Below are 27,926 nucleotides of genomic sequence, written 5' to 3' on the forward strand. Positions count from 1 at the left end.
ACATTTTATTACTAATAACTATAGTATTGATGCCTTTTATTTTTATTTCAGATAGTGACAGGTGTTGTGTGTTACGCTTGTAGAGTTGCCCATGCTTTGTTACTTTACCAGGAACTCATGCGAAAGGGAATTCGATGGTTAATGTGAGTAATGTGTCTGCTTGAACCTTTAACATAGCAGCCTGTCTAAAACTGAGTCATACCACTGGTCCAATCAACCAGTATTGTCAACTACAACTGGCATCAATTCTCAAGGGTTTCAGGTAGCTAGAGATCTTTCCTAACATCTGCTCCCTAAAATCATTTGATTGAAGATATCAGGTATTACACAGGGGAGGGGACCTTCTTGGGCAAAGCACATGCTTTATCTCTGAGCCATCACTCCTTCTCTTAATCTTTGTGATTTCTGTGTTCATGTATTTTGCTGATCCTGGATAATCAGTGTCGCCCCAGAAGGTCTTTAACCTGTAGCATACAATGCACCTATGATTGATGTCACTTCACACAAACCAGACCACAAATCACAATTTGTGCATGAATCAGGCTGATTCGTGGACCACTTCAAACTGCTTCTGACCGTGATGCTTCATTTTTTTCATCTTTGTAGTTCATTTTCCCAGACAGCCTGGTTCTAATTCAATCAATTGCTAGGCAACTTCTGGGAGTCCTAGAAATACTTATAGCAGTTGTCCATAGTATGATTGGCAGCTCTGGGAACCGATCACAGAGCTCCCATTCTGCAGCACAAAAAATTGTCAGTGAGAGTTGAACTGAGCTTTTCTTGGGGCATCTGCTTTGGGGGACTATAACTTGGACGTTCCAAATCCAGTCTTCACCAAACTGCAAGGTGGGAGGTGGAGAGCCTGCTGGAAACTCCTGGTGAATTTACTACCTCCCAAACCAAACAAACCACAAACCAGGTCAGGAATCAAACAAATCAGGAAACAAACCACCATTTTGCATTCCATGCCCATTTCTAGTCTCAGGTTTTCTTAGAAAGTGCATTTTAAAGATCAACAATAAGAATCTGCTAAGAATGTCACAAAATTACTGCTTATGAATGCTTGTATAATTTGTTAACACTGCAGTTCTAACAGCAAGTCAAAGGGAACTCTTCCTGAGTTTGAGGAAGAGGTACTATTATAGAGGTGCTTAAGATTACATTCTTGCAACCTAACATTATCCCCCAGTATACTGTGCTGTACTTACTCACAAATAAGTGTGCAAAAAATTGCAGCCTTTACTTGGTACATATTCCCTTTCAGTAACATTTTGCATAAGAATCATGACTTTAAAAATTAACTCAGTAAACTAGTGAGAGTTGCTATGTCAGTATATTCAAATGATATATAAATGGTACTCATTTTCTTTCCAGTGAAATAATGAAGGACGACTGCAATGAAACAATGCATGAAAAGAATGAGGTTGTCATCAAGTTAGAATATTGCAACAGAAGTTTAGAGAAAGCTGGAAAAATGTGAGTAGTGGCTGTGTTTGGGAATAAAGATCTTCATTTCTAATATCAATAGTAAATATTAACAATTTACTGATTGAGTGTAAGTTAATAAAAATTGTGAACAGGAGTTTATTAGTTCTCAAAAAGAAATCTGGTGTGAATTCATATATTTCATACTGTGATAATGACCATCATGGTGACCCCCATGCCTGTCTTATACGAAACTGCACAGAAAGCATAGCTCCTCTAGTGTGGTTTCAGAGCTGTGATTGCTATAAAGTCATTCTGCTCTATTTTGTTCCAGCCTTTTCAACTTGATGGAGCTCTTCTGGATAGCATTTTGGCAGACATTATGGGCACGGAAAAGAATTGTGTTATTATTGTTATAATCCTTCAAAATCTGTACTATAATCAGTCAGCACTAGTGCACATTGATTGCCATTTACACACCTGTCATCATCCAGCCATCTTAATATGTTTTGGGTCCTCTATGTAGTAAGTGTAAGAACCAGCAGGACAGGTCACTGGGGAGAGAGTCATCAGTAAATAATGTCATTTGCTGTCCTAAATGGTTGGCAACCCTTCAGCGTGCTTCTGTCAAGATCTGCAGGTTTTATATCTCTGGAGATTTCTTATCTAGATTTATGAATGTTTGAAGAAGATGGTCTAATTGAACTGCAGCTGTTCCCGCATCTAGAATTTTTAAAGTGCCTGGTTACATGCAGAATAAAATCCTCATTTTGAGTTTAAATTACAGTGGAATGTCACCAAAAGCATCACTGTTGATTATTCCTGATCTTATTTTTTGTTTCCTGCGAACAGATATCAAGATATGAGGCAGATGAATCTTGCACCATCAGAAGGAGATAAAATTTCAGACATACATTCAAAGCTATTACGGGTGAGCATCTTTCTGTATATTTCTCAAAATAAGGGCCTTCATGCTAAGTTCCTGATGTGGTTGTAGAATATTTTCCTATAGAATCCATGGGATTTAATTGCTAAAGCAAGACTTCCAGCTTGTTTAAGGAGCTTTTTACTTATGTGAAAGGTAGCAGACAAAGGCTTCTTGCACTGGAGAAAGGATCTGCAAGATCCAATCCCATGGTCCCTTAAGCAGGTGGCATTGTGGATCAGTGGTCCTGGCATCTCCAGTTAGAAGGATCGTGTAGATCAGGGGTGTCCAGCCTTTTGGCTTCCCTGGGCCACATTGGAATAAGAAGAATTGTCTTGAATCATGCATAAAATACATGAACACTAACAATAGCTGATGAGCAAAAAAAAGGTTGGTTCATAATTTTCGTGATATCTGCCACCACAGATAAGCAGAAAAGCCCTTGCATAATAATCCTAATTATGCACTGCCCCATTTAGAGGGTCTTTAAGAATCGTTGAGCAGGTTCCAAGTGTGCGATATAGAAAATGTACATATCTAGGTAATAAAACTTCATTTTTTAAAATTATAAAAGAAAAGAGAACAACAGATGGCCTAGAGCTGAAGCAGGAACCATGCCACATAGGCCCCACAAGGCCCAGACCAGGCCATAATGAAACACAAGGAAGGAGGGGGGAGATCAGTAAAAAAAAATCATTCCATCTCCCACCCTCCAAGAAACACAGGGGCTTAATGCCCTTTTTGCTTCCAAATCCTGCTCCAAATGGCCCAGGAACCATGCCATATAGGCCCCACAAGACGCAGACCAGGCCACAATGAAACACAGGGGGGGGGGGTCAGAGTGCTTCTCAGTCAGATATCCTAGCAATGCTGCCTTACAAGTATTTCACAAGGCAAGCCACCGTTATCCTTCCATGCCATGCTGTTAATGAGACTTAGTTGAAGCCAACCCGCTCCCCCCCCCCCCCAAGCTCTCACTCTCTTACCTGGAGTCCAGAGAGGCTTGCTGCAGGCTGCAGGCTGCACACAGAAGAATAGGAGCGCTGAAAATGTGGAACAGGATCTGCTGGCCAGTGAATAAGAGAGGCTCAACCAGGCTGCAGTGCTCTGACTGATGCTAGTAGGATGGCAGGTCTTTACATCAGTGTTGTGTAGAGCCCACCTACTCTTAAAACTGCCCAATTGAGGGCTGTTTTTTCTATAAGGTATTTTTTTTAAAACCTCTCTCTCCTGGGACTTCGGGGTGGGGGGACACCTGTGTCTGTGTGTCTCTTTTCCAGTCTCTGCTACAGAGAAGGGTAAGGGGATTCTGGAATTCCCACAGTGAAGAGAGGGAGGGGAGAATGCAATGGAATCCACCTGAGGCAGTGGAGCATCTCCATTTTGGGGACAGCAAGCCTAGCTCCACCGTGCACACCCCACCTCCAATCTTCACAGAGAGGGGCCAGCAGCCCTCCGACAGGAAAAACTCCCACCCTACCCCACAAGCCCGCCCAGGATCTTTAGAGACCGGCTAAGCTACTCCCCAGCTTTCACAGAGAGGGCCCCACAGCTGCCCCGATACCTCCAGAGCACCGCCTAAGGCTTCTTGTCCTGGGCGGGAGATCCAGAGGGGCCATAGCAGGAAGAAAGACGAGCTGGAAAGCGCCCAGGAACAAAGGAAGAGCACTCACATGCATGTGCTCTGAGTCAGCTTTGGCACCTTCTCTGGCACCCCTGATTTCCAATCTTTTCTAATAATCATGATCTTAGTGTACATGTGTTATATATGTTAAAGTGGCCTATATGTTAAAGGTGGCCTACCTGCTTAATACCTCTTTCATAGGTATAGTAAATGTGATATTTATTGTATACAGCTCAATCTGTTGCATTCACACAGCTTTCCAGTTCACGGGGAACCATAGAGTCTAGTCTTCAGGATATTAAAAGCAAACTCTCTCCTAGTGGTCAGTTGTCTGATGGCTGGGCAAATCAGGAAGGTACACATCTGAAAGACAGAAAGTAAGTGACTGTTCCACAGTGAATGCTTAGTATACATGTTGTTTTATTTTTTTAATGTAATACGTCCTGGTATGTATTAATGTTTATATAATTTTCTTTTACTTATTCCCATCTAGTCCAGAAAGAGTACAAGTACTACTGAGTTCTATATCTGATATTTATTACCAATTCAAAAAAGACAAAACTGAACGAAGTGAGTAATTTAAATCTATTTTTGGCTTAGCTTAATGTTACTATGAAGATTTTATAATATTTTAGATTGATGGGACAAGACTACAAAAACAGTGAATGGGTATTTCAAACAGGAACAAACAGAAAATATTCTAGAGCAAATTCTGCATAACTTGATGGAAGTGAATCTGGCCTGCTGTGATTTTTCCAGTGCATTTTGCCAATAAAATTGTATGTGTCTGCTATGACTTAGATGCTCCAATTGGTGCAGTTCGATCTTAGGATGCAGTGTGGTTCTAGTTGTATGGGTGATTTTTGGTTGTTGAGGCCTGATTAAGTGGATGCTTAGAAGTATATGGCCCACTGTGTCTAGACTTGACCCTTGTCCTTTATGGATGGATGATGTTATGAAGTCGGGCTGAATTGGCTGAGTGGGTCTGGGAGACAGTAAATGCCTGTGTGGGGTAGTTGTAGTTCCAGCAGCCTTGAAAGAGACAGTTATGACACCCCCTCCTGAAGGAGATCGATGGATCCAACTGACCAAATAAAATACCACCTGATGGCCAGCATTCGTTTTTTTTGAGTAAAGTTCTTAAGAAGGTGGTGGCTACATAGCTTCAGGTAATCTTGGAGTAGATGGATTACCTAGACCCATTTCATCTGGATTCAGGGCTAGGTTGGGATGGAAATTGCCTTGGTCACCCTGACTGATGATCTTTGTCAGGAGAGTGACGAGGAGTATGTCACTGCCAGGGCCAGCCCTAGACCCTTTGGCACCCTAGGCAAAACTTAACTAATTGTGCCCCCCTCCATTCTATCCTATTAGCCCATAGGATAAAATGGAGGAATCAGGCTGCCTCTGCAGTGTGACACCACAGCGGCAGCCCGATCCCTCCATTCTATCCTATGGGGCCATAGGATAGAATGGAGGGATCAGGCTTCTGCTGCAGCACAATGCTAGGGTGGGGGGGAGATCCTTGCCTTGCTTTTGCACTCCTGGGTTCAGGGCTGGCCCTTCCACTAGGCAAATTGGGCATTTGCCTAGGACGCTGGCCCTGGGGGCACCAAATTGGGCACCCCCCACTTTGACTCTCAGAGGCCTTCCCCATTCTTGCGTCAGCTTCCCCACTTCATCCCATATTGTGTCAGCTCTTGCGTCGGCTTCATCACATATTGTTCACCCTATCTGAAAAGTCCTGTGCCCCATGTCCCCATTTTCAAAGATGATGTGGATGGTAACCAAAGATGGGCCTTATTGAGTAGTGGTACTGTTACTGTGTAATGTCTTTCCTCTAAAGACTCGCTTGGCATCTACACTAATGTCTTGCAGGTGCCAGACTGGATATGTTTCTGTTTGCCCAGACTTTTAATTAAGGGGATTGATCCTTTAACGCTGTTTTTATTAGTGTGCTGCAAAACTCATTTAAAGTTGCTCAGTGATTTATGGTTTTATCTCTGGCTGAGTTCTAATGCTGGTTTTAATTTAAAAAATTATTGTTTTATGTTTTTTGTAAGGTACCTCAGAAGGGTTCCCTGAAGAGGTGGCACAAACATTTTCTAAATAAATAAACATTTAGCTCCACATTTTTTTAAAAAAACTTTTAATTTATACTATATCTTCAGGAAAATAAGTGCTACTAATATGAGTGACAACTAAGCGTTCAGTTTCCAATTTTTCTTTTTTAAAGGACTTCCTTATAATGAAGAACAAATACACAAATTTGACAAGTAAGTCTTCATATTATAAACATTTCTTTTCATCTTACATTTTGAGGTGCTTCTTAGTCTGAAATCTTTTATAACAAACAAGGACTATGTAAGTTCCAAAAGTTACAATCATCATATGAGGTATATTTGTATAGCTTGCTGTCTGTTAGAAATGTGATAACCACTGACTGAATTTAAAAACAAACAAACACTGGGGGTGTGTGTTCATGCACAGTGTTGCAGCAGAGTGATTTGTGTCCTTATGTTTTAGCTCTCAAGTCTGCTAAGATGTTTTTGGGAAAGTGATGGGAAGAGTTGGCAAAGGGTTGGAAACAGGGAAGCACTTGAAGCTTAAATTTTGCTTCTCCCAGGATTTCTAAATCTGCATGCGTATCTAGATTTTTCAAGAGATAAATTAGGTATACCATTTTTAAAAACATCTTAAAACATATAATTTATTTTATATGTTTCTCCTTTGTGGCTCAGAGTGCTTAGCAACATTTAAGAATGTATAGAAGAAATAAAACTCTTGTTGAACTATGACACTGTGCATGAAAATGAGTTAAAATAATCTAGTACTAGCTCAGTAACATCCATTAAATACTGTACCAAAGAAGAAGGCTTCAGATTTTCAGTAATGGAAAAATGGCCGTTTGGTGTTCTGTTGCTGTATTCTCATTCTGTAGGGGGATTTTAAAAATTAAAAACAAGCTTTATTTGATCTTAAAGCAGTATAACAATGCCAAGAAAAGGAATGCAATAAAACAAGCAGAGAAAAGCCAATATAAAAAAATCCAACTGAGCAGACATAAAAATATAGCCATCTTAAAGGAGAAGAATATTGACATTGTCGAGAATATTGACATAAAATTAATGTGAAAGCCTATAGAAGAAAAAAGGAAAAGGAAGAAAATATATACTAAGGTACAATAAGTATAGTTATAAACCTAATAATAATAGTAATAACAATAATAAAAAGGGCCATGTACTCAGTAGTGGGAGCTCCTAAGCCAAGGGGGGGGGGAGGGATAGGGAGAAAGAAAGGGGGAAGAGTAAATAAATAAATAAAATAGTAATTAAAAATGTAACCAAGAGTGATATACCCGGTTTGATGGAAGAAAATTGTGTCTGGACTGGAGCCCATGTTGAGACAATTTGTTGTGAGGACCATTGGAGCATGAATGGACGAAATCCACGACTATTGAGATTTTCTCGTCCCAGATTTTGTCAAACCAGGCCTGTTGAGTTGGAGGTGAGGACGATTTCCATGCCAATGCAGTTGTGAGATGAGCAGCTGCTCTTAGGATATGAATGAGAACTTTGTGTTGAATATTTAAAGTCAAATTGTCACATAAACTGAAAAGCAAAAGTTCAAGTGACATTTGTAAAGATTGTGTTGTAATCAGTGAAACTTGTAAAACATCTAGCCAAAATTGTTGGATGAAAGGGCATACCCACCAGCAATGGTAGTAAGTGCCCACAAGACCACAGTTTTTCCAACATTGCGTATTGAGACGAGGATTAATCTGATGTAATTTTCTGTGGGAATATCAGTGTGACAAGATCTTGAAAAATTGCATTTTAATATTAAAAATTGAAGAGTTTATGGGGGAATTTCAAATTTTTAACCATTAAGTAGGAGGGATATTTCTTTTAAAATTTTCTTCCCAAACTCTTTGGTATCATAATGGCAAAGTGTCCAGTCCAGTCAAAATTTTATAAAGTTTGACAGCAGTTCTTTTATGTTTATGTTTATTTATGTTTAATTCGATTTATACCCCGCCCTCCCCGCCAAGGCAGGCTCAGGGCGGCTTACATCAAAGTCATAGCGTGCTATGATCACAGGCATAAAACAATAAAACCACTTAAATATATAAGTTAAAACACATAGATTTAAAACAGTATACAACATGGTGCTAACACATTAGATGTTCCTCATAGTTCCAGGATGACAGTTATTCCAGAATTCTCCTACAGTAGGTTGAAGGCCTGCCGGAAGAGGACAGTCTTGTAGGCTTTGCGGAACTGGGCGAGGTCCTGCAAGGCCCTAGCCTCTTCCGGCAGTTGATTCCACCAGGATGGGGCTGCCACTGAAAAGGCCCAACTCCTGGTAGTCACTAAACAGCATTGGGGATAGAACCGCCCCCTGAGGCACACGGCAATTAAGTGGGTATCTCTGGGACGACTCTCCTCCAATTGACACCCTTTGTTCCTGACCGCATAGGAAAGAGGAAAGCCACTGTAAGGCTAGCCCCTGAATCCCTGTGTTGGCGAGGTGGTGGACTAGCATCTGATGGTCGACTGTATCGAATGCAGCCGATAAGTCTAACAACATCAGTACCGCCGAGCTGCCTTGATCCAGATGCCGCTGGAGGTCATCCACTAGGGCGACCAGAACTGTCTCTGTCCCATGACCAGGCCGGAAGCCAGACTGGTGAACATCTAGGACAGAAGTGTCCTCCAGAAAGCTCTGTAACTGTAATGCTACTGCCCTCTCAATAATTTTCCTCAAAAAGGTTAAATTCGAGACTGGTCGATAGTGTGCAAATTAAGCTGGGTCTAAGTTGGACTTTTTCAAGAGGGGGTGGACCACTGCCTCTTAAAGAGATGTTGGGAAAAGCCCTTTTGAGAGAGATCTGTTTACAATATCCCGTATAGGATATTGGAGCCGTCCCTGGCACGCTTTAATCAGCCAGGATGGGCATGGGTCCAGATCACATGTTGTTGAGCGTGCAGTTGTTGAGCGTGCAGTGGAGAGTACTCTGTCAACTTACTCCAAACTGAGCATTTTAAAGCGATACAAAACTGATCTGAGAGACAGGCATGGAGCCTCGAGTTCACATACTTTCAACTGTAGTGGGAAGGTCGTGACAGAGCAACAAGATCTTGCCTGAAAAAATTCGCAACAGCCTCACAGACAATATCTAATTCTCTACGATTTGGCCTGCCTTGTGAAAGTACAGTAAGTGACCGAATTACACTAAACAATTGTGCCAGGCACGATGTCGCAGATGCAAACCTAGCCGCGAAGAAAGCTTTCTTTGTGGCTTTGACTTCCATCTCATAGGATCTCATACGCTCTCTATAAGATGTTCTGGTTGCTTTGTCTCGAGTCCGCTGCGACTGCCTCTCTAGCCATCTGAGCCCCCGTTTCATCAGCTGCAATTCCGGGGTGTACCACTGTGCAACCTTGGAACGGGGGTGCAGAGGCACCGTGGTGCATTCTCGTCGATGGCCCTGGAGAGTCAGTCATGCCACGACTCTACCAAGTCATCTAGAGAGTTGCTAGGGGACCAGGAACCCTGAAGAGCCATTTGGAACCACTCCGGGTCCATCAGGCTCAGTGGGTGAGCCAGAATACGCTCGCTGCCTAAACGGGCTTGAGGTGAGACATCCACACGGGCCTTTAAGGCAAAGTAGTCTGACCATGGCACTGATCAGCAGCAACCCAATCCACTACAACATCATTACATAACACCAATGATGGAGGCGAGTGATTCAACCTGGCCCCTCTACCCCTTACTATTGGGATGGGACACAGACTAGAAGGGGGCCGAGCTTCTCCATTTCTCCGCCACATTGTTTTATTGTTACGTCTGTTCCCACCGTCGTCTCTTCCCCTCCTCAGGAGTTCCAGGATCGCCAGACTGGTCACCCCAATGATCTCCGCCAGCAGCCTCAGATCAATTTAGAGAGACACAGCCCACAGCCTACATCGTCTAATAATACTATCCCCTACCTCCTGACTAGTCAATGTCACCTTCCCAACCCCTCATGTATTCCTACTAATATAACTAACTCCAATAGTTAATTAATTTATAAATCCTACTCACTCCCTAACCACTATATTAATCCGCTAACAGTCAATTCAAAAGGCTAATTGTTATCACCCCCTATCACAATTCATTACAACAATTAATTTGCCAAAAGGAATTAACAATTGGGCAATCCCACCAACAATGAGATGTGGTGGTCTTCCTGCCACAATTATGCCAGCAAAGTGGAGAATTGCAAGGGTCAATGCTAGCAAGTTAATAGGGGCGCGATACAATCTTGATATTATTTTTAAATTTTGTTGAAACGTGGCTGTTGATTTGGTCCTACAAGCTTCTGATTCCCACATGGCCTCCCATTGTGCAGTTGTGAGTGTGACCTTGCTATCTCAGTGCCATTTATCACAGTAAGAGGGTAAAGAGTTACAGACCTGCTGTAAGAGGATACGATAGATTTTAGAAATGAGACCCTTGGATTTTAAGGAAGAATGGGAAATCAAATATTCAAAATCAGTTTTAGGTCTCGAGGCTGACATTCTAAAAAGGGAACTATTAAGAACATGACTGATTTGTAAGTACTCGAACCATGGGATCTTGATGTTAGCTAAACTTTCCATCTGAGCTTTGGTCTTGATTTTGTTGTTGCTGAAGAGTTGAAAGAGGAAGACCACTGAGGCAGAGTCCCATGAGTGGAAGGAGGGAAACTGTAGTGCTGGGGGGGGGGAACCAAGGTTGCTTTCCTGCTGCTTTAATTTGTCTTGCACTATGTCTTAAGTGTCAGTGAGAAAGGTAGATTCTAAATTTCAGAAATTAAATAAATAAACCAAGCCAATATGTGGATTTTTATTTCTGTAATATAGGCAGAAGCTTTTTATACATGCCACAAAAGCCATAACTCTGTTTAAGGAAGAATGTGTCAGCAAGTATGAAATATTTTTGGACAAGGCAGAAGATTGGATGAGGTAAGATTCTTTCTTGTAGCAAGACTAAAAGAGTTGCTGTATTAGTCTTTCAGCAAAATAAAGAGGAGTCTTATGGTGTATTATAGCTTTTGTTATATCTTAAAACTTTTATTTGACCATATGTTTTCATGGGCTAGAGCCCACATCTTCATATGCATGGGCGGAGAACAAAGTTCAACAGGCGCCAGACCACAAAAAATGTTAGAATAAGGAGTTACAAGACTCTTGCTTGTTTTTGTTTTGTATAGTGTTTAACAAGCAGCTGGTATGGATTTGAGATTTTTAAGACATTTTCTTTCTTTCTAGAAAGATGCTCCACTTAAGGAGACAATTACTGACTGTCAGAAAGCAGTGCTTTGATATTGAAGAAGAGGTATCCAAATACCAGGTCTTTGTAAATGAGGTATACATTTTCCTTGTTTATGCCATGTCTCTGTATTTTAAAAAGCAAGTAAAAGGAATATTTTCTCAACAGCAGTTTATATAATATGGCCTAGTTTTGGCAGAACAGGTCACAATAATCAGCGCTATTGATTTTGTGGTAACTTTTCCTATCTGGGAACCATTTTATTGCATGCATCTCCAGGGCACCTTATTGTACCCATAGCTGGCTCCAGCCACCATCCCATGAAGTCATTGGAGTTCAAGGCTGTGTTTACTATTGTCAGACATGCTTAAGGGAAGAGTTAGCCTCAGTAGTAGGCATGGTTTCCTGGAGCTTGACACCATTCCAGTATTTAGACAGTACATACCAGGGGTGGAAAAACCTTCCCAGGCAGACTTTAACACTTTATTACATTCTTAATGAAATGTTACAGGTACTCCAGAGCACCCTGCTGTATTTCAGTAACTATTTCTGATTCAGAACATCTCCAATCCCAGAATTTCACCCTTTACCCAGTCTCTTTTCATGCTAACCCTTTTTCAAACTCTTCTCTGCCATCTCCCAGCCTTCAAAAACTGAAGCATTACTTGTCATGCCTATCAGCAGACCCACAGCTCCTATGGGCTGCTTCAGAGCACCACTCTAATTGGCTTCTGTATAGCTGGGGTACTTCCTCTGCTCTTCATCATGATGGTTAATTCAGAAAGGAGGAGCACCTAATCAGTGTGCCCTCTAAGCTGAGTTAGTGTGAGCTAGCTGACAGTTTTTTAGCTCTTGGCTCACACACTTTTGTTTTAGCTCTGGAAAAATCACCCCAGAGCAAACTAATTATGCAGTAGTTCACAACTTTAATGCCAGCAACTCACAAAGTAGAATTTTTGCTCACAAGACTGCACAGCTTAGAGGGAGCATTGCCTCTAATCCTGATTTGCTCCATCAAGTAACTGCTGCTGCTTGTTTTTATGATTATCTGTTGAAAGAAGGGAAACTGTTTTTTGCATTGGTTTCTCCAAACAAATGCTTGGGGTTGTCAGAGTTGATTGTACTGACCATATGTTGATGATATATTCCACAAGCTCTACCATGGTGTTTTTCTTTTTTCACTGGAACAGTATACTATTTTACTGATTGGATGACCTGTGCTCATAGTTGGGTTTTGTGGGGGAGAACTTGAGTTATTAGGCATGTACGATAACTATATCTTGTTTTGTAATTGACACAGCTTTTTCATTCATTACAGTTACAAGAAACTTTGCCCCATAAGATGATGGCAGTTTCCAGTGGAATCAAACATGCAATTAATCCAGTTTATCCTAGTTCAAACACTTTGGTAGAAATGACTCTTGGGTAAGAGTTCTTCACCTTAGTTAATATATGCTTTCTACAGAATTATGGTTGTTTCCAAGTTTTGATTAGGGGTGTCAAACATATGGCCCATGAGCAACTGGCCGTCTGCTGCTTCAAACTTCCAGTTTCCAGCATTGGAGCTGACTTTTGCCCATTTTATCCTATTTCCTGCTTCACAGGGGAGAGAAAGAAAGCCAAGCCTCCCTTCCCTTGATTGGCTGAAAGTTCCTCCCCCTCCTCTTCCTCTGGGGAGGGGAGGAGAAGGAAAGAGCCAGAGAGAGAAGAGAGTTTTGTAGCACTTTTAAGACCAAAAATGTTTTATTCTAGGTATAATCTTTTGTGTGCCTGCATACTACTTTGGATAGAGAGAGGGAAGGAAGGAGGAAGGGAGGGGAAAAAGATCCAGAGAGAGAGTGAGAGAGAGAGAAATGGAGTCCCATGGCACTTGGAAAGATCTCCCTTTCCAGTTCTTAGATGGGGGAGGCGGGGAAGAAACCTAACAGCACAGCTTGCATTCCTTATTAGTGAAAGGGAGCAAGAGTCCAGTAGTTCCTTAACAACCCTCCCCCTGCTTGCTTTTTAAATTTTTATCATAATCACCTGTAGTGAGTGGATTTTGTCCAGTCTGAAAGGAACACATTATTTCTCTTGGAGAGATCCCCCTTTCCAGTTCTAATTGATAAATAATAATTATAATAAAGGAAACCTAACAGCACAGCTTGCAATCTTTATTAGTGGAAGGAACAAGAGTCACCTTAACGACTAACAAAATTTGTGGCAGGTCATGAGCTCACTTCTTCAAATCCATCTGTCCTTGTATCTTGGACAATGAAGTGATTTCAGATGCCAAATGACAATAGCAGTCATTGGTAATGAGAGAAGAAACCTAGGTTTCAGTTCAGTCCAGGAAGATGCATTGTCTTGAGCTTCATTATCAGTTGCAATTCAGCAGTCTCTCTGATCTCCCTTTGAAATTCCTTTGTAAGAGAACTGGTACTCTTAGGTCAGCAACTGAATGTCCTAAAAAGTTAAAATGTGGTTTGAATGTTGTGGTTTCTAATAGCAGTAGAAAGAGTAATAATCCAGTAGCATCTTAATGACTACCAAAATGTATGTGCTTTGATAAGTCACTGCTCACTTGTTCAGGCTTATTTCCATTTATTCTACCAAATTGAGACCTAGGTTTCCTGTCTCATTTCCAATGCTGATATCTCCACAACTACTACCCCCTTGCATATCACACCTAAGCCAATCATGCCTGCTATTGCCATTCAGCTTCTAATCTTTATATGGTTTATATGAAGTACCCCTCTGGTACTTCATGTTACATTTTATGACACATGGCCCAGCCCAACCAAGTGACATTTATGTCAGATCTGGCCCTCATAACAAATGAGTTTAACACCTCTGATTTAGGTGATTAGGGTCCTTTGTAAAAGTGCAAAGTAATAGGAAGAGATTCACTGAAATAGTTTACAACTGTTATTGCAGAAAAGGGAAGTAAATTTGCCTTTTAAGTTTTTTCTCTTCTGTAGAAGACAGAAAAAGAGATGAAGTATCCTCCCAATTTAGTTCTTCTTTGTATTGGGAAGTTCTAGTGGCTGCAGGGCATTAGGCTACATTGCAGTCACATATAGATAGCAAGAAAAGATTCCTCATCACTATTTATGGTTGCACCATAAATTTCTTCTCTGCACATAACTGCTTCCTGTGAGTTATCGTCTTATCCTTTGTTTGGGTATTATGAAAGATCTGTGTCCCTTCTAGTTTTATTGTAACTGTAAAAACAGTTTTCGTGAAATTCTAACTGAAAACTTATACAAAATGGAATGTTTTGGTTTGCTTGTTTTGTTTTTACTTGTAGCATGAAGAAACTGAAAGAAGAAATGGAGGGTGTTGTTAAAGAATTAACAGAAAATAATCATCTTTTGGAAAGGTAAGCAGGCATTTTGCTGGCCCCCTTTTTTGGGGGAACTCTGGCATGTTCAAAGGAGTCGCTGAATAAGTAGTTGTGCACATCTTTTGACAGTCTCTTATACAAGAGTTGAAGAGCTCTTTGCCCGTTATCCAAGCACAGGAAGCACCTCGTTTCTGTCTGCTGCAAAAAGCCCCAGCCAAATGATGGTTTTATATGTCTCCCTGTACACCGCAGCAGTTTCTATGTTGCTTGATGCACCTATGAACCCACATTCGTGGCTTGGTTTCTTTGTTAAAACAAGTTCTAGTTCTTGCAGTACTTTTTAGAAATCTGATTGTGGTAGAGATAAAAACACTGTGATTCCTGAAAATTACTTTCATAATAGATAGTAAATATTGGAATGACACTGTAGCCTCTAGAACATTGATTCCCAAAGTAACTGCTGGGATGAAGTAAGTGCTGGGATGGTTGTCCCTGGATTTGTAGCAATGGTAGTAAGTGAAAGAATAGGTAACAGATAAAACTTCATTGCTAGGTCTCTCTAACTGCTATTGCCTTATTAACGTGTTCTCATTTCATATACTTTTTTAAGCAACAGGGTTGTTGTTTTTTAATATACTAATACACTCACAGTGTAATCCTAAATGGAATAACACCCATCTAAGCCCAGTGAATTTAAAAGGGTGTAACTGTTTAGCATCACACAGCTAGAGGTGAATTGAACAATAGCTGTCTTCTACAAGGGAGTTGCCTTAACCATGCCTGGAAGCAGATTCACATGGGAAAAAATCAGTATGCAAAATCAGTGATATAATCAGCAGTGATTTTTGTAAACCTAATGTCTAGTAAAAATGCTGCCATCGTTGTGGTAATAACAGCTAGCATATATCTGACCTATCCACACATGGTTTTTTGGGTTTTGACCTGACTTTTTCATTTTATTTTTCATTTTAGGTTTGGAGCTTTGACTATGGATGGTGGCCCACAGAACGTGGATTGTATTTAGTTGTATAGTTATTGCAACACCATTTCTTGACTTTGCACAGTAAAAGAGCCTGTACATGCACAGAGAGTCTTTGGCTCCCTATACCTAGTACTTAACAAAAGTCTGTAGATATTGTATATACTGTAAATACAGAAATATATCACTTTTGCTAATGTTTAAAAATAGTCTTAACATTTTAAGTAACATCAGAATTTCCCCTACAAAACAGTTGTGGCTGCAGATTTGTGAGCATCCAGATACATGGCATTTACTTTTAATGTGTGTGGTTTTTTTCCTTGTGAATTTTGCTGGGGAGATTTTGGTCATGACCTAGTCAGCTGTGTAAATTTCCTCTTCAGCCATCTGAATGTTGGACCATTCAGGATAATCTGGAATTGTCTTGCTTGCTTTTATTCACTGTGAACAGATGAATCATTAAATATTTTTTAAAAAAATTCTCCATCATTCTCTCCCAGTACCTTAAAAGGCAGTGTTTAACTTTGGCAGTTAAGAAACTATTTTTTTTAATAATGTCTGTACTTGGTGCATCTATCCTTCATCAAAACTGTTAGGTTCCTATTTGGGACTCCTAAGCATGAATCCAGCCTTCTAGTTCGCTAAGTCACAGGTAAATGATTGCTTATCTTGGTGGGTAAAATATAATTTCATAGCAGTAGATGTTCTTCCACTGATGAAGGCTGTCATCTAAAACAATCAGGTTTGGTGAGGACAATTCCCTAGTTCTATCCTGCCTAGATAAGTTTTTAAAACCACTTTTTATTAATGTAATTTTAAGATGTATTGCCGTGTTAAATAAAACTTACAAACATTAGCACAATAGTGCTTATGCAGTTACCAAACATTCAGTAAGTACTTCACTTCATTTTTTAAAAAATGTCTAGTGCTTATACAATAAAATGCATTCCATTCATTTTTAAGTGGAATCTAATCCCAGTGATGTTGTTAGTAATGGTGTATTTAACAGAGACGGCAATAAAGCTGCTGTTGTTATTCAATTTATTCTGGATCAGACTTGACAGAGACCAACTTATTTATTAAAAACCGTTCTCAAATTGATCTGAGAACTGCAGCCTTGATTCCATTCGCTGTGGTTTGCAATAGATTCCAGTGATTTGCACTTTCTATCTCAGGCAGTTTGACATGCAAGAAATGTAAAATATCCTTACATCCACTGCAGAGTTTTTTTCCAAGCATTACTGCCCCAAGTGTTAGCACATCACATCTTTGGACCAAAGAACTTTCTGGTTTGATTTGCTGAATTTTGAGCAGACTAAGAACTATCCTGCATTGGTTCTAGCAGCATTATGAAATAAACGTCAGTCAATAAAGAACAAGGTCGCAATCCTCTATCCATTAATTTCATATGTATTTTTAGAAAAACAAGTAGTAAGATAACATGCAGTTGGGAAGCTTGGCTTGAGGAACAAAGATGGGAGGGTTTAAACAGTTTGTGTACAGAATTGCAACCTAAATATATATAATGTTTTAATTAGCCCCTTTTTCCATTCCTGTAAAAGCACCAACAATCCATATTACTATTTCCAAAAATATTTTAGTATCACTACCTGAAAATATTTTAGATCTTCTTCGTGGTCTCTGTTCTTTACACTCATGGGATATAGCACCTGCGTCGATCCCCTGAATCAGTACCTAAAAAGCCTGGGATTTTTTTGCGCTCGGCACCAGTGAGCATGCGCAGGCGTCCCAGTACGCATGCTTACCGGAGCCAGCACGAGGATTCCGCCAGTTCCTGTTGTTGTTGGACTTTGCCCCTCGGGGCTTTATTTTCCCCCCATTCTCTCAGAAATCATTCTGTGTGGGTTCCAGTGCCTATGGAAAGGCATTGGGGTTTTTTTAAACATTGCCGCAAGTGTGGTAGCAAAATTGCACCTCCTGACAGTCATTCCCTCTGCTTACTGTGCCTGAGCAAGGGACACTGAGTCGATTCATGCCTGCATTGCTTGTGCTTCTCAAAGCAAACCTGCAAAAAACGGGCAGCAAGCACTTGTGGAATCGGCTCTTCATCTGCCAAAAACGGCAATGGACCCGTCGGTATCGATGGGGGAAGCCACCCCGGCCCCGACGGTTACATTGGTCGATCCATGAAATGACCCTCTGAAGGGTTAGTGGTGACTCCGGCCAAGAAAAGTCGGGACAATTCGGGGACCCGATGGTCCTTCCCGAAGAAGTCGAAGGAGAAGCGAAAGAACGGACTTTCCCGCACTCCTTCTCGGGATGCTTCGGTATCGACGCAAGCTGCTCCACCCCGGAAGATCCTGGCATCTCCACATCCAAGGAGTCCTTCGGTGTCGAGAAGCAGAGGTTCGCAACCGATCCGCCTGTCGGGATCTGAGCAGGAGATAGGCCTGACCCAGTGCACCCACTCGTCGGGATCGCGTCGTCAGAGCAACAGTGGTTCGATATCGGAGATTGAGGCTTCGGCACTGAACGAACCCCTGGCACCTCTTGCACCAACTATGGGATGAAGAGAGCTTGAACCAGCTGCTATGGTTTGACGTCTCGCGCCACTTCCACTGTGGAATCAACATCAGTGGCCTTGCTCCTATGGTTGCCCGTACCCGCCATATCAGTGGTACCCTTCACGTGACTTCCTGGAATGGGATCAGTGGTCAGAAGCCTCTCATCTCTCGAGGGTTTCACTTCACTCTCAGCATCGGTATCAGTGTCGATCCCTCCCGAAAGACGCAAAGAAGATGGAAATACAGGCGTGCTCATTGGTTTTGCTGCGATCACCTGAGCAAGCTACGACTCCGATACTCTCGGAGCACTCTGTGAGAAGAGACTCCTCGTCATCGGACTCTGAGGTCAGTACCGATGATCCTGACAGGGCAATGGAACCTTTGCCAGAGTCACATATTGTTGAGGACCTTCCCAAATCTCCATCAGAAGATCTGAAGTCTTATGGGGACCTGGGGAAGTGGATGGCACACTCCCTCTCCCTCACAGTGGTTCAACCCCAGCCAGTCATCGATGACACGGTCTTCGATATAATGCAGAGAGACACATCAACAGCTGTGGCCCTTCCTGTAACAAAAGTTATCTTCCAGGCGGTGAAGGAGCCCTGGGCGAAACCGGCATCTACACCTATTTCTTCCCAGAGACTGGGCCATATGTATTGGGTCCAGGAGGCTGGTGCTGAGTTTTTGTTCGCCCACCCCAAGCCCAACTCGGTAGTGGTCTCCTCTTCATCTAAGGCGCACAAGACACACTCTTCCCCACCTGACAAAGAGGGCAAGAAATTGGACAATGCGGGCAAGAAATTTTATTCAGCTGGAGCATTGGGAGTAAAGGTTTCCAGTTATGCTGCATGCATGGCTCGCTACCAATACTCTATTAGGGAGCAGCTCACACTGCTATTGTCTTCCTTAAGCAAAGAGAAGCAATATTCTTTTAAGAAGCTGCAAAAGGAGAGCTTTGCTGTGGCCAAGCAACAACTGGCTGCAGCAAAGCACATGGTGGATGTATCAGCCAAAACCATCACTTCTGCTGTCTCCCTGCATTGTCACTCTTGGCTAAGGTCTTCAGCTCTTCAGCCTGACACCAGGGCCTTTGTAGAAGACCTGCCTTTTGAAGGTGAAGGTCTTTTCAGTTCCACCACCGACAGTGTCCTCCAAGAGATGGACAAAAGCATAAAGACCTCAAGAAACCTGGGTGTCCCGGCTTCCTCTAAGGCTGGCAAGCCTAAGCAATGGCAGAAATCTTGGCCCAAGAGGTCCTACCAGAAATTCTTATAATAAATAATAATAATACTTTTTATTTGTATCCCGCCCTCCCCGCAAGAGCAGGCTCAGGGCGGCTTCTGACCAGCCGTGGGGACCTTGCTCTTCGCAACCAGAGAGTAGGTCTCCCTATAGGGGAAATAACAAGAACAGGTTTGCCTCTGCATCTCAAACCACCAGCAAATCTAAGGGTGCCCACCCACAGAAGCAGGGCCTTTGACTTTTCTGTAGCAGGCATTGCCACCCCTCCTTTGTCTCTTATCTGCCTTTGTCAATACCTTCCGGCTTGGGAGTCCATCTCCACAGACAGGTGGGCTCTTTCCATCCTAGCAGAAGGATACAAGATAGACTTTGTTCAGGTTCCAACTCAGTCAGTGATTGTCACCACAACCCCTTCCCCACCTCTGCTGGCGGAGATGAGCGACCTCTTGCAGAAACAAGCAATAGAACCAGTCCCAGTAAAGGCCAGAATGGGGGAGGGGGTTCTATTCTCGTTATTTCCTGGTTCCCAAACGGGATGGGGGATTGAGACCAATTATGGACCTTCAAAATCTGAACAAGTTTATCGTGTACCAGAAATTCAGGATGTCCACTCTGCAAACAATCCTTCCCCTCATCAGCCAATGGGACTGGACGGCAACGTTGGATCTCAAGGATGCCTGCTTCCACGTCAGCATCCATCCTGCATACAGGCATTTCCTTCGTTTTGCAATAGGTTCCAACCATTTCCAGTACAAAGCCCATCCATTCAGCCTGTGCACCGCACCATAGGTGTTCATCAAGATGATGAGTGTTGTAGCCGCACATCTCTGGCTGCAAGGCATAGTCGTCTTTACATATATCGACGACTGGCTCCTTGTGGCGGAGTCGGAAGAACGTCTATCCAGCCATATTGCAACTACTCTTCGTCTTCTTCACACCTTAGGTCTGCAGGTCAACCTGACAAAGTCTTATCTGACACCATCACGGACAGTTCAGTTTATAGGGGCCTTGCTGGACACAAGCCTTCACCGCGCTTTTCTGCCTCAGCAGAGAGCGATGGACATTATCAATCTCATCCATCTTTTCCAAAGTCGGAAATGGGGCACAGCACAGCAGCTGCAGCGGATGCTGGAGCTGATGGCGGCGACTACAAGTGTGCTGCTGTTTGCAAAATTGAGAATGAGAGGTCTTCAACTGTGGTTTCTCAGACAGTTTCGGCCTTTACAGGACTCACCTCGGAAGAGGTTCACAATTCCACCCTCGATCCTCCGGACTCTGCAATGGTGGAAATCCAGAGACAACATCTGTCAGGGAGCTCCCTTCCATCTACCTGTAACCACAGTTATGATCACCACAGATGCGTCTCTGTGGGGTTGGGGTGCTCACATGGACTCTCTGTGTGTGGGGGGGACCCTTGGCCTCCACAATTGTCTCATTGCCACATAAACTATCTCGAACTGTTGGCAATTCATTTCGCCCTTCGGTCTTTCCGTCCCTTAGTAGCAAGGAAGGCGGTGGCACTGTTGACGGACAATACTACAGCCCTTTGTTACGTCAACAGGCAGGGCAGGACAGTCTCTCAACAGCTCTGTGCGCTAGTGATAGAATTGTGGATGGAGTGTCTGGAGCAGGGCATCTATGTAAAGGCTGCGCACCTTCCAGGGGTGCTCAATCTGCAGGCGGACTCGTTGAGCAGAGGAGCAGTATCTCCACACAAGTGGGAGTTGCAGTGGCACTTCCTTCGACCTGTGTTCCAGCTCTGGGGGTATCCTCAGGTGGATGTGTTTGCCACAGCCAGGAATCGGAAGTGCCCTCTGTTCTGTTCCGGGGGGGCATGGATCCAGAGTCATTGGGAGACTGCCTGATGTTCCCGTGGAACGATTGGTTCCTATATCTGTTTCCGCCTCTGCCGCTGCTGATTAGAGTTGTCAACAAAATTGCAAGAGAAAGGCCGCGCTGCGTTCTAGTGACACCGTGGTGCCCTCGGCAGAATTGGTTCCCAATCTTGCTTCAACTAGCTAGGGGGGAGTTATCAGTTTCCGGCGGAGCCGGACCTTTTGTCAGCCCAGGACGGTCATGTGTTCCATCACAACGTGCCTCATCTGAAACTGACAGCGTGGTTCATCGACCCTATGAGTTCTCCAGCAGAGTCCAACACGTCTTTCTAAATAGTAGAAAGTTGTCTACCCATGCTTCCTACGACAGGAAGTGGGGGAAGTTTATTCAGTTTTTGGCTGACCCCACAGTCTCACCCCAACAGGTAGATCTGTCGGTGATTTTTGATTTTTTGTTATTTTTGGTGGATGCTGGACTTTCCTTTTCTTCTGTTAAAGTTTATTTGTCAGCAGTATCAGCATACCATGAGTCTGTTGAGGGGCATTCAGTTTTTGCGCACCCTCATTCGAAGAGGTTTTTAAAGGGTCTGCTCAGGTTGCATCCCCCGTCGAGATCACCTCCACAGTTGTGGGAGTTGACATTAGTGTTGGACAGATTGACTTGGCGTCCCTTCGTGCCAATGGCAACATGTTCTCTACAGCTTCTGTCCTGGAAGACTGCTTTTTTGGTAGCAATCACATCAGCACACCGTGTAGGGGAGCTAATGGCTGTGCTTTGTGACTACCCATATCTAGTTTTTCAGGAGTTCGGAGTATCGTTGGCTCCTGATGTTTCTTTTCTTCCCAAGGTGGTTTCCCAGTCTCACCTTAAGTTGGACGTTTGGTTACCCACGTTTTATCCCATGCCTTCTTCGGATGAGGAACGTCGGTGGCACGCTTTGGATGTTAAGCGAGCGTTATTGTTTTACTTGAGTCGTTCTAAGAGTTTTCACCAGGACCAGCATCTTTTTGTTTCTTCTGCTGCTCCTAAGTTGGGTTCCAGAATTTCGTCTCAGCGGCTTTCGAACTGGCTCACTGAGACTATTAAACTGTGCTGCTTGCTGGCAAAGAAGCCGTTGCCTGGGCCCATTAGTGGACACTCTACTAGAGCGATGGCGACGTCAGTGGCGTTCCTGGAAGGAGTTTCCCTGATGGACGTGTGCAAGGCCGCCACCTGGTCCTCTCCGCATGCTTTCATGAAGTACTACGCTCTGGATGTGCATGCTCAGCAGAGGACTCGTCTGGGAGCTGCAGTGCTGCAAGCTGTCTCTTCTGGTTGACTGTCTTCCCGCCTCCAGGTATGGAGAGGAAAGGTGGCTCAGTGCTAGAGATCTGCTTGGTAAGCAGAAGGTCCTAGGTTCAATCCCTGGCATCTCCAAAAAAGGGTCCAGGCAAATATGTGTGAAAAACCTCAGCTTGAGACCCTGGAGAGCCACTGCCAGTCTGAGTAGACAATACTGACTTTGATGGACCAAGGGGCTGATTCAGTATAAGGCCATATGTCTTGCTTGCTAATCTCCCATGAGTGTGAAGCACAGAAACCACGGAGAAGATAGACAGGTTGCTTACCTGTAACTGTAGATCTTCAAGTGGTCATCTGTGCATTCACACTACCCACCCTTCTTCCCCTCTGCTGACGGTCTCCCTATGTTAGGGGCTTCCAGCGATCAAGAAGGAACTGGCGGAATCCTCACGCTGGCTCTGGTGAGCATGCATACTGGGATGCCTGCACATGCTCAGTGGTGCTGAGCGTGAAAAAATCCTGGGCTTTTTAGGTACCGATTCGGGGGATCGACGCAGGTGCTATATCTCATGAGTGTGAATGCACAGATGACCATTTGAAGAGCCACAGTTACAGGTAAGTAACCTGTCTTATCTATTTTGGTTTATTTCCTTCTAAAAGCATAGAGGCTGTAATTCTAATAACGCTTCCCTAGGAGAAGGCTCCACTGCCTAATATGGGTAGACCTCATGAATAGACTTTTTTGGGATTGTTCCCAGAATGTGTTTGGAGTCTTTTCTGTTCAGCTTCCTTTATTCTGGGCAAGACTTTAAATACAATCTATATACTGAATTGGAAGCATATTAAATGCTATTTTCTCTAAAGCAGTAAAAACGTTTATATGCCAGCTTGAATAGAAAGTTATAGAATCGGTTTGGTTCAAATTGTAGAAAGTATAGTATTTTTCTTGGCCCAAAGCCACTTTATAATTACTGAATTATATCTATTTATGATCTTGATACCATGTTCATTGACAGTCTTTGTGAAATCATACAGCCTTATATATAAACACATACATATGTTTACTTACATTTCTGTGATTTTATTTTATGAAATCATTTTATATTTTTATAGAATTGTATTGCATAATTGTTTTTTTTCTTGGAAACTGGGAAGGAGGAAAAATGGTAAATTTGATTTTCTTTATAAAGCCAGTCTTAAAGGAACAGTTTGTTTATATGCTTTTATGTACAATAGTTTGCATATTTTACATAATTTAATATTTAATATTTTATTTTAGATATATTGTTTGGGGCAGAAAGTTCTGTTTTTAGCTGGGCAGTTGCCTTAGTGCTTATGGGCTTAAAGTAATTATTTTAAGAGTAATGTACTACAAATCAGGCAACAGAAGTAAAAAAAAATCAATTTTTCACATTTGTATTTTTTTTCCATTGGGGGAAAAATGAATTGGTGGACCTGTCGTGTAAGCTGTGTACATCATTTTACTTAGTGGTTATATTAAATGTTATAGCATTATTAATCATGTTCAGGAGAAAACAGGTTGAAATATAACTTTTAAATTAAGAGCTGTGTTTTGGTAAAACAGTATGTTAACGGTATTCACTTAGAACAAACCTGTCCTCTTATTCTTTATAGAAAAGCATGAGTAATTCTGTACTGAAATACAGTATTTACTACTTATTTTGTCCTGTGTTTTTAAAAATGTTTTCTTTTGTGACATTTTAATGGACTCCACATCAGTTTAAAACATATGGAGAACAGAAGTTGTATTAATACTAAGGTGTAAAAGGGTAAAGGTAGTCCCTATGCAAGCACTGGGTCGTTACTGACCCATGGGGTGACATCACATCATGATGTTTTCTGGCAGACTTTTTATGGGGTGGCTTGCCGTTGCCATCCCCAGTCATCTACACTTTCCCCCCAAACAAGCTGGGTACTCATTTTACCGACCTCGGAAGGATGAGTCAACCTTGAGCTGGCTTCCTGAATCCAGCTTCCGCCGGGATTGAACTCAGGTCATGAGCAGACTGCAGTACTGCAGCTTACCACTCTGCGCCACAGGGCTCGGTTTTTATGGTGTAGCAATAGCTGATACACTCCACAGTCCAGAAGTATACATATGCCGGACTGCTGTGTCCAATTTTGTATATAGCATATGTTATTAAACATTAAAAAGTGCTTTTAGAACTTTCAATTAAAATAAAACTGTTGGGAATTACAGCAAGTGCTGCTGAACACCAAAATTTACATCATAATTGTAACAAGGATTTTGGCATGAACAAACCTCATTATTAACGGCATTAGAATCCAGTGTACATAGGAACTAAAAGATAATGGAAGAGATTCCAAGGTACAGCAAATGGTTCCAGTAATGTTGGTAAACCAAAAGTCGTCCTAATCTTGGAAAAACAAGATATCACAACATCCTTATCATTTTTTAAAATAATGTTTTAGAACTGATATTAGTTGGGCTTTAGTCAGTGTCTTTAGTGAATGGATTGGTGGGGTAACTTTCTCACGTTTAATAACATATGCTATATACAAAATTGGCCACAGCAGTAGTCTTCTGGGGCATCTTGTAAGATGGAGATACTACCTTACCTGGAAGATAGGTAGCAACTATTCTTTCTGCAGGATTTATCCTAGTGTTCCTTGGAGTTCCTTTTGTGCCCTAAACTATTTAATATTTGTGTGAAACTATGTGAGGTCATCAGTGAAGATGCCATAAATGTCCGGAATATTTCCAGAATTCCCTCTTTTCTTGGGAAGTGAGGAAGACTTGCTGGTTACATTAGTTTACAAAGAGTAATCAGCTTCCCTAGTTCAGCAGTATGCAACTGGTTGGGTGGGTTCATTACTGTCTTTCCTTCCACGCAGAAAACAGTCCATTCTCTTGCATGTTATCAAAATTCCCTTTGAAGTAGTTTAGGCTGAAAAAGTTAATAGTTCAATATCACCCACCAGCTTCATGGCAGAGGATGGATTTAAACCTTGGCATCTCCTAGTCCCAACACTTTAACCTCCTTATAGCAGTTTGGTTATTAAACAGGTAATAACCAAGAGTACATCTTATTTTAGACCTCTTTCTGAAGAAATTGACACCTCATTTACATTTTTACTTACTTTAAATCCACAAGGGTGCTCCTGTTCCAGATGGAATCTAGGTAACTGTTAAGACAGGGCAATGTCCAATGATGTATGGGTGAAAGAAAAAAGTCCTAGCAGATATATTGAAAATAGGGCAATTTTTTAAAAAAACCACTGACCCTGAACACACTTTTAAAAGGGGGGTGGTCCTATGTTTAACAAGGAGGCAATTATCCCAGGCAGCCAACCCTATATGTGTATATATATGTATAATGCTGACACATGCACGCACACCCTGAGCACTTCTGCATTCCTCTCAACAAGACCCAACAGTCTCGGTAAACTGAGGTGCATCATCTGCACTAATAGATGGCCACTGGGCTGGCCTTCTCAGCCCAAATGTTCTCAGTTGGGCCAGTGGCTAGAGACTTCGTGTTATTCATCCAGCCCATCCTCTCTGATATAGTGTTGTCTGGCCACAGACACAGGCTTCAAGAACCAAGGCAGGGACTGCAGCCACAAAGTGTGTTCGAATATCGTTAGCAGAGTAGACCGCAAAAATAGCCAGGCACGTGCGTCTTAGCTTTAACAAACAACCAGCCTCAACAGGTCCCTTTGGAGTTCCTCACAATCCTCTCTGGTTCTCACTACCCTGAACAATTTAGTGTCATCCGCAAACTTGGCCACTTCACTGCTCACTCCCAGTGAAGTGGCCAAGTTTGCGGATGACACTAAATTGTTCAGGGTAGTGAGAACCAGAGAGGATTGTGAGGAACTCCAAAGGGACCTGTTGAGGCTGGGTGAGTGGGCGTCAACGTGGCAGATGCAGTTCAGTGTGGCCAAGTGCAAAGTAATGCACATTGGGGCCAAGAATCCCAGCTACAAATACAAGTTGATGGGTTGTGAACTGGCAGAGACTGACCAAGAGAAAGATTTTGGGGTCGTGGTAGATAACTCACTGAAAATGTCAAGACAGTGTGTGTTTGCAATAAAAAAGGCCAATGCCATGCTGGGAATTATTAGGAAGGGAATTAAAAACAAATCAGCCAATATCATAATGCCCCTGTATAAATCGATGGTGCGGTCTCATTTGGAGTACTGTGTGCAGTTCTGGTCGCCGCACCTCAAAAAGGATATTATAGCATTGGAGAAAGTCCAGAAAAGGGTAACTAGAATGATTAAAGGGCTGGAACACTTTCCCTATGAAGAAAGGTTGAAACGCTTGGGACTCTTTAGCTTGGAGAAGCATCGACTGCGGGGTGACATGATAGAGGTTTACAAGATAATGCATGGGATGGAGAAAGTAGAGAAAGGTACTTTTCTCCCTTTCTCACAATACAATAACTTGTGGGCATTCGATGAAATTGCTGAGCAGACAGGTTAAAACTGATAAAAGGAAGTACTTCTTCACCCAAAGGGTGATTAACATGTGGAATTCACTGCCACAGGAGATGGTGGCGGCCACAAGCATGGCCACCTTCAAGAGGGGTTTAGATAAAAATATGGAGCAGAGGTCCATCAGTGGCTATTAGCCACAGTGTGTGTGTGTGTGTGTGTGTATAAAATTTTTGGCCACTGTGTGACACAGTGTTGGACTGGATGGGCCATTGGCCTGATCCAACATGGCTTCTCTTATGTTCTTAAATATCTACTTGTCTAGTGAGGGAAGGGTAAACTTGGAGTTCTACAAAACAAAAGGATTTAACATCCTAACTGACTCCTCTAACTACATGTCTCCCAGGTCTAAACAACAACTGCTAGGAGATCTGAGGACTTAAAGAAAGGGTCATAAACTGTAACCTAATGCTTTCTCCCCAGACCATCCCCAAATCTACTGATTACCCAATTAGGGCTTTCCCTTACAGGCCACTGCATATTGACACCTAGCTTCTGGCGGGGGATAAGTGCAGAGCTTCTGCTAGGTCCTACCACTGACTAGTTAAGTACCAGAATGCATAAACAATTAACTCATGACTACAAGAAGTGAAGTTGCCAAAAACCCAACAGTGAGGCTACTGGCCTTTCATCTCTGCCTGCGTGATAGCCTACAAGTGGTAGCTGTTGAGAGTCCTGGCTGATGGGGCATCCCTATGACAGCACTTGACCCAGACCCAGCATGGCACAGGCTGCCTCAGTGGCTATGCCACACCCTATCTGCAGTCCCAGAGACAAGAGGCAGCATGCATCTAGGGTGCCAGCTGTGAAAGCACCACGGGCCCTTAGACCTCCCAGGCCTCACGCAAGAGAACTCTGCATTGTCACAGCTGCTGCCTGAGGGCAGTAAGTAGCTGGCAGCTCCCTGTCCCATGCTGGGCTTTATGGGCTGTGCTGTGTTAGGATGATCCTTGAGGCCAAGCCAGTGCAAGTGCTGCAGCTGAGG

The 27,926-nt window shown here is 42.7% G+C and overlaps 1 protein-coding gene across 1 annotated transcript in view; it reads left to right on the top strand.

Moving 5' to 3' along the window:
- Nucleotides 1-16,361, top strand: part of TBK1 (TANK binding kinase 1) — a 48,917-nt gene extending 32,556 nt beyond the window's left edge. The window contains exons 11-21 of the mRNA XM_060244986.1: nt 52-143; nt 1,375-1,476; nt 2,278-2,356; nt 4,230-4,351; nt 4,468-4,544; nt 6,211-6,250; nt 10,863-10,964; nt 11,271-11,367; nt 12,590-12,696; nt 14,561-14,632; nt 15,569-16,361. Of these exons, the coding sequence (XP_060100969.1) occupies nt 52-143; nt 1,375-1,476; nt 2,278-2,356; nt 4,230-4,351; nt 4,468-4,544; nt 6,211-6,250; nt 10,863-10,964; nt 11,271-11,367; nt 12,590-12,696; nt 14,561-14,632; nt 15,569-15,620 (942 nt within the window). The 3' untranslated portion in view covers nt 15,621-16,361. The remainder of the gene's footprint in view (nt 1-51; nt 144-1,374; nt 1,477-2,277; nt 2,357-4,229; nt 4,352-4,467; nt 4,545-6,210; nt 6,251-10,862; nt 10,965-11,270; nt 11,368-12,589; nt 12,697-14,560; nt 14,633-15,568) is intronic.
- The last annotated feature ends 11,565 nt before the right edge of the window (nt 16,362-27,926 follow it).

Source organism: Heteronotia binoei, chromosome 8 (assembly GCF_032191835.1).
Source record: "Heteronotia binoei isolate CCM8104 ecotype False Entrance Well chromosome 8, APGP_CSIRO_Hbin_v1, whole genome shotgun sequence".
Classification (NCBI taxonomy): Eukaryota; Metazoa; Chordata; class Lepidosauria; order Squamata; family Gekkonidae; genus Heteronotia; species Heteronotia binoei.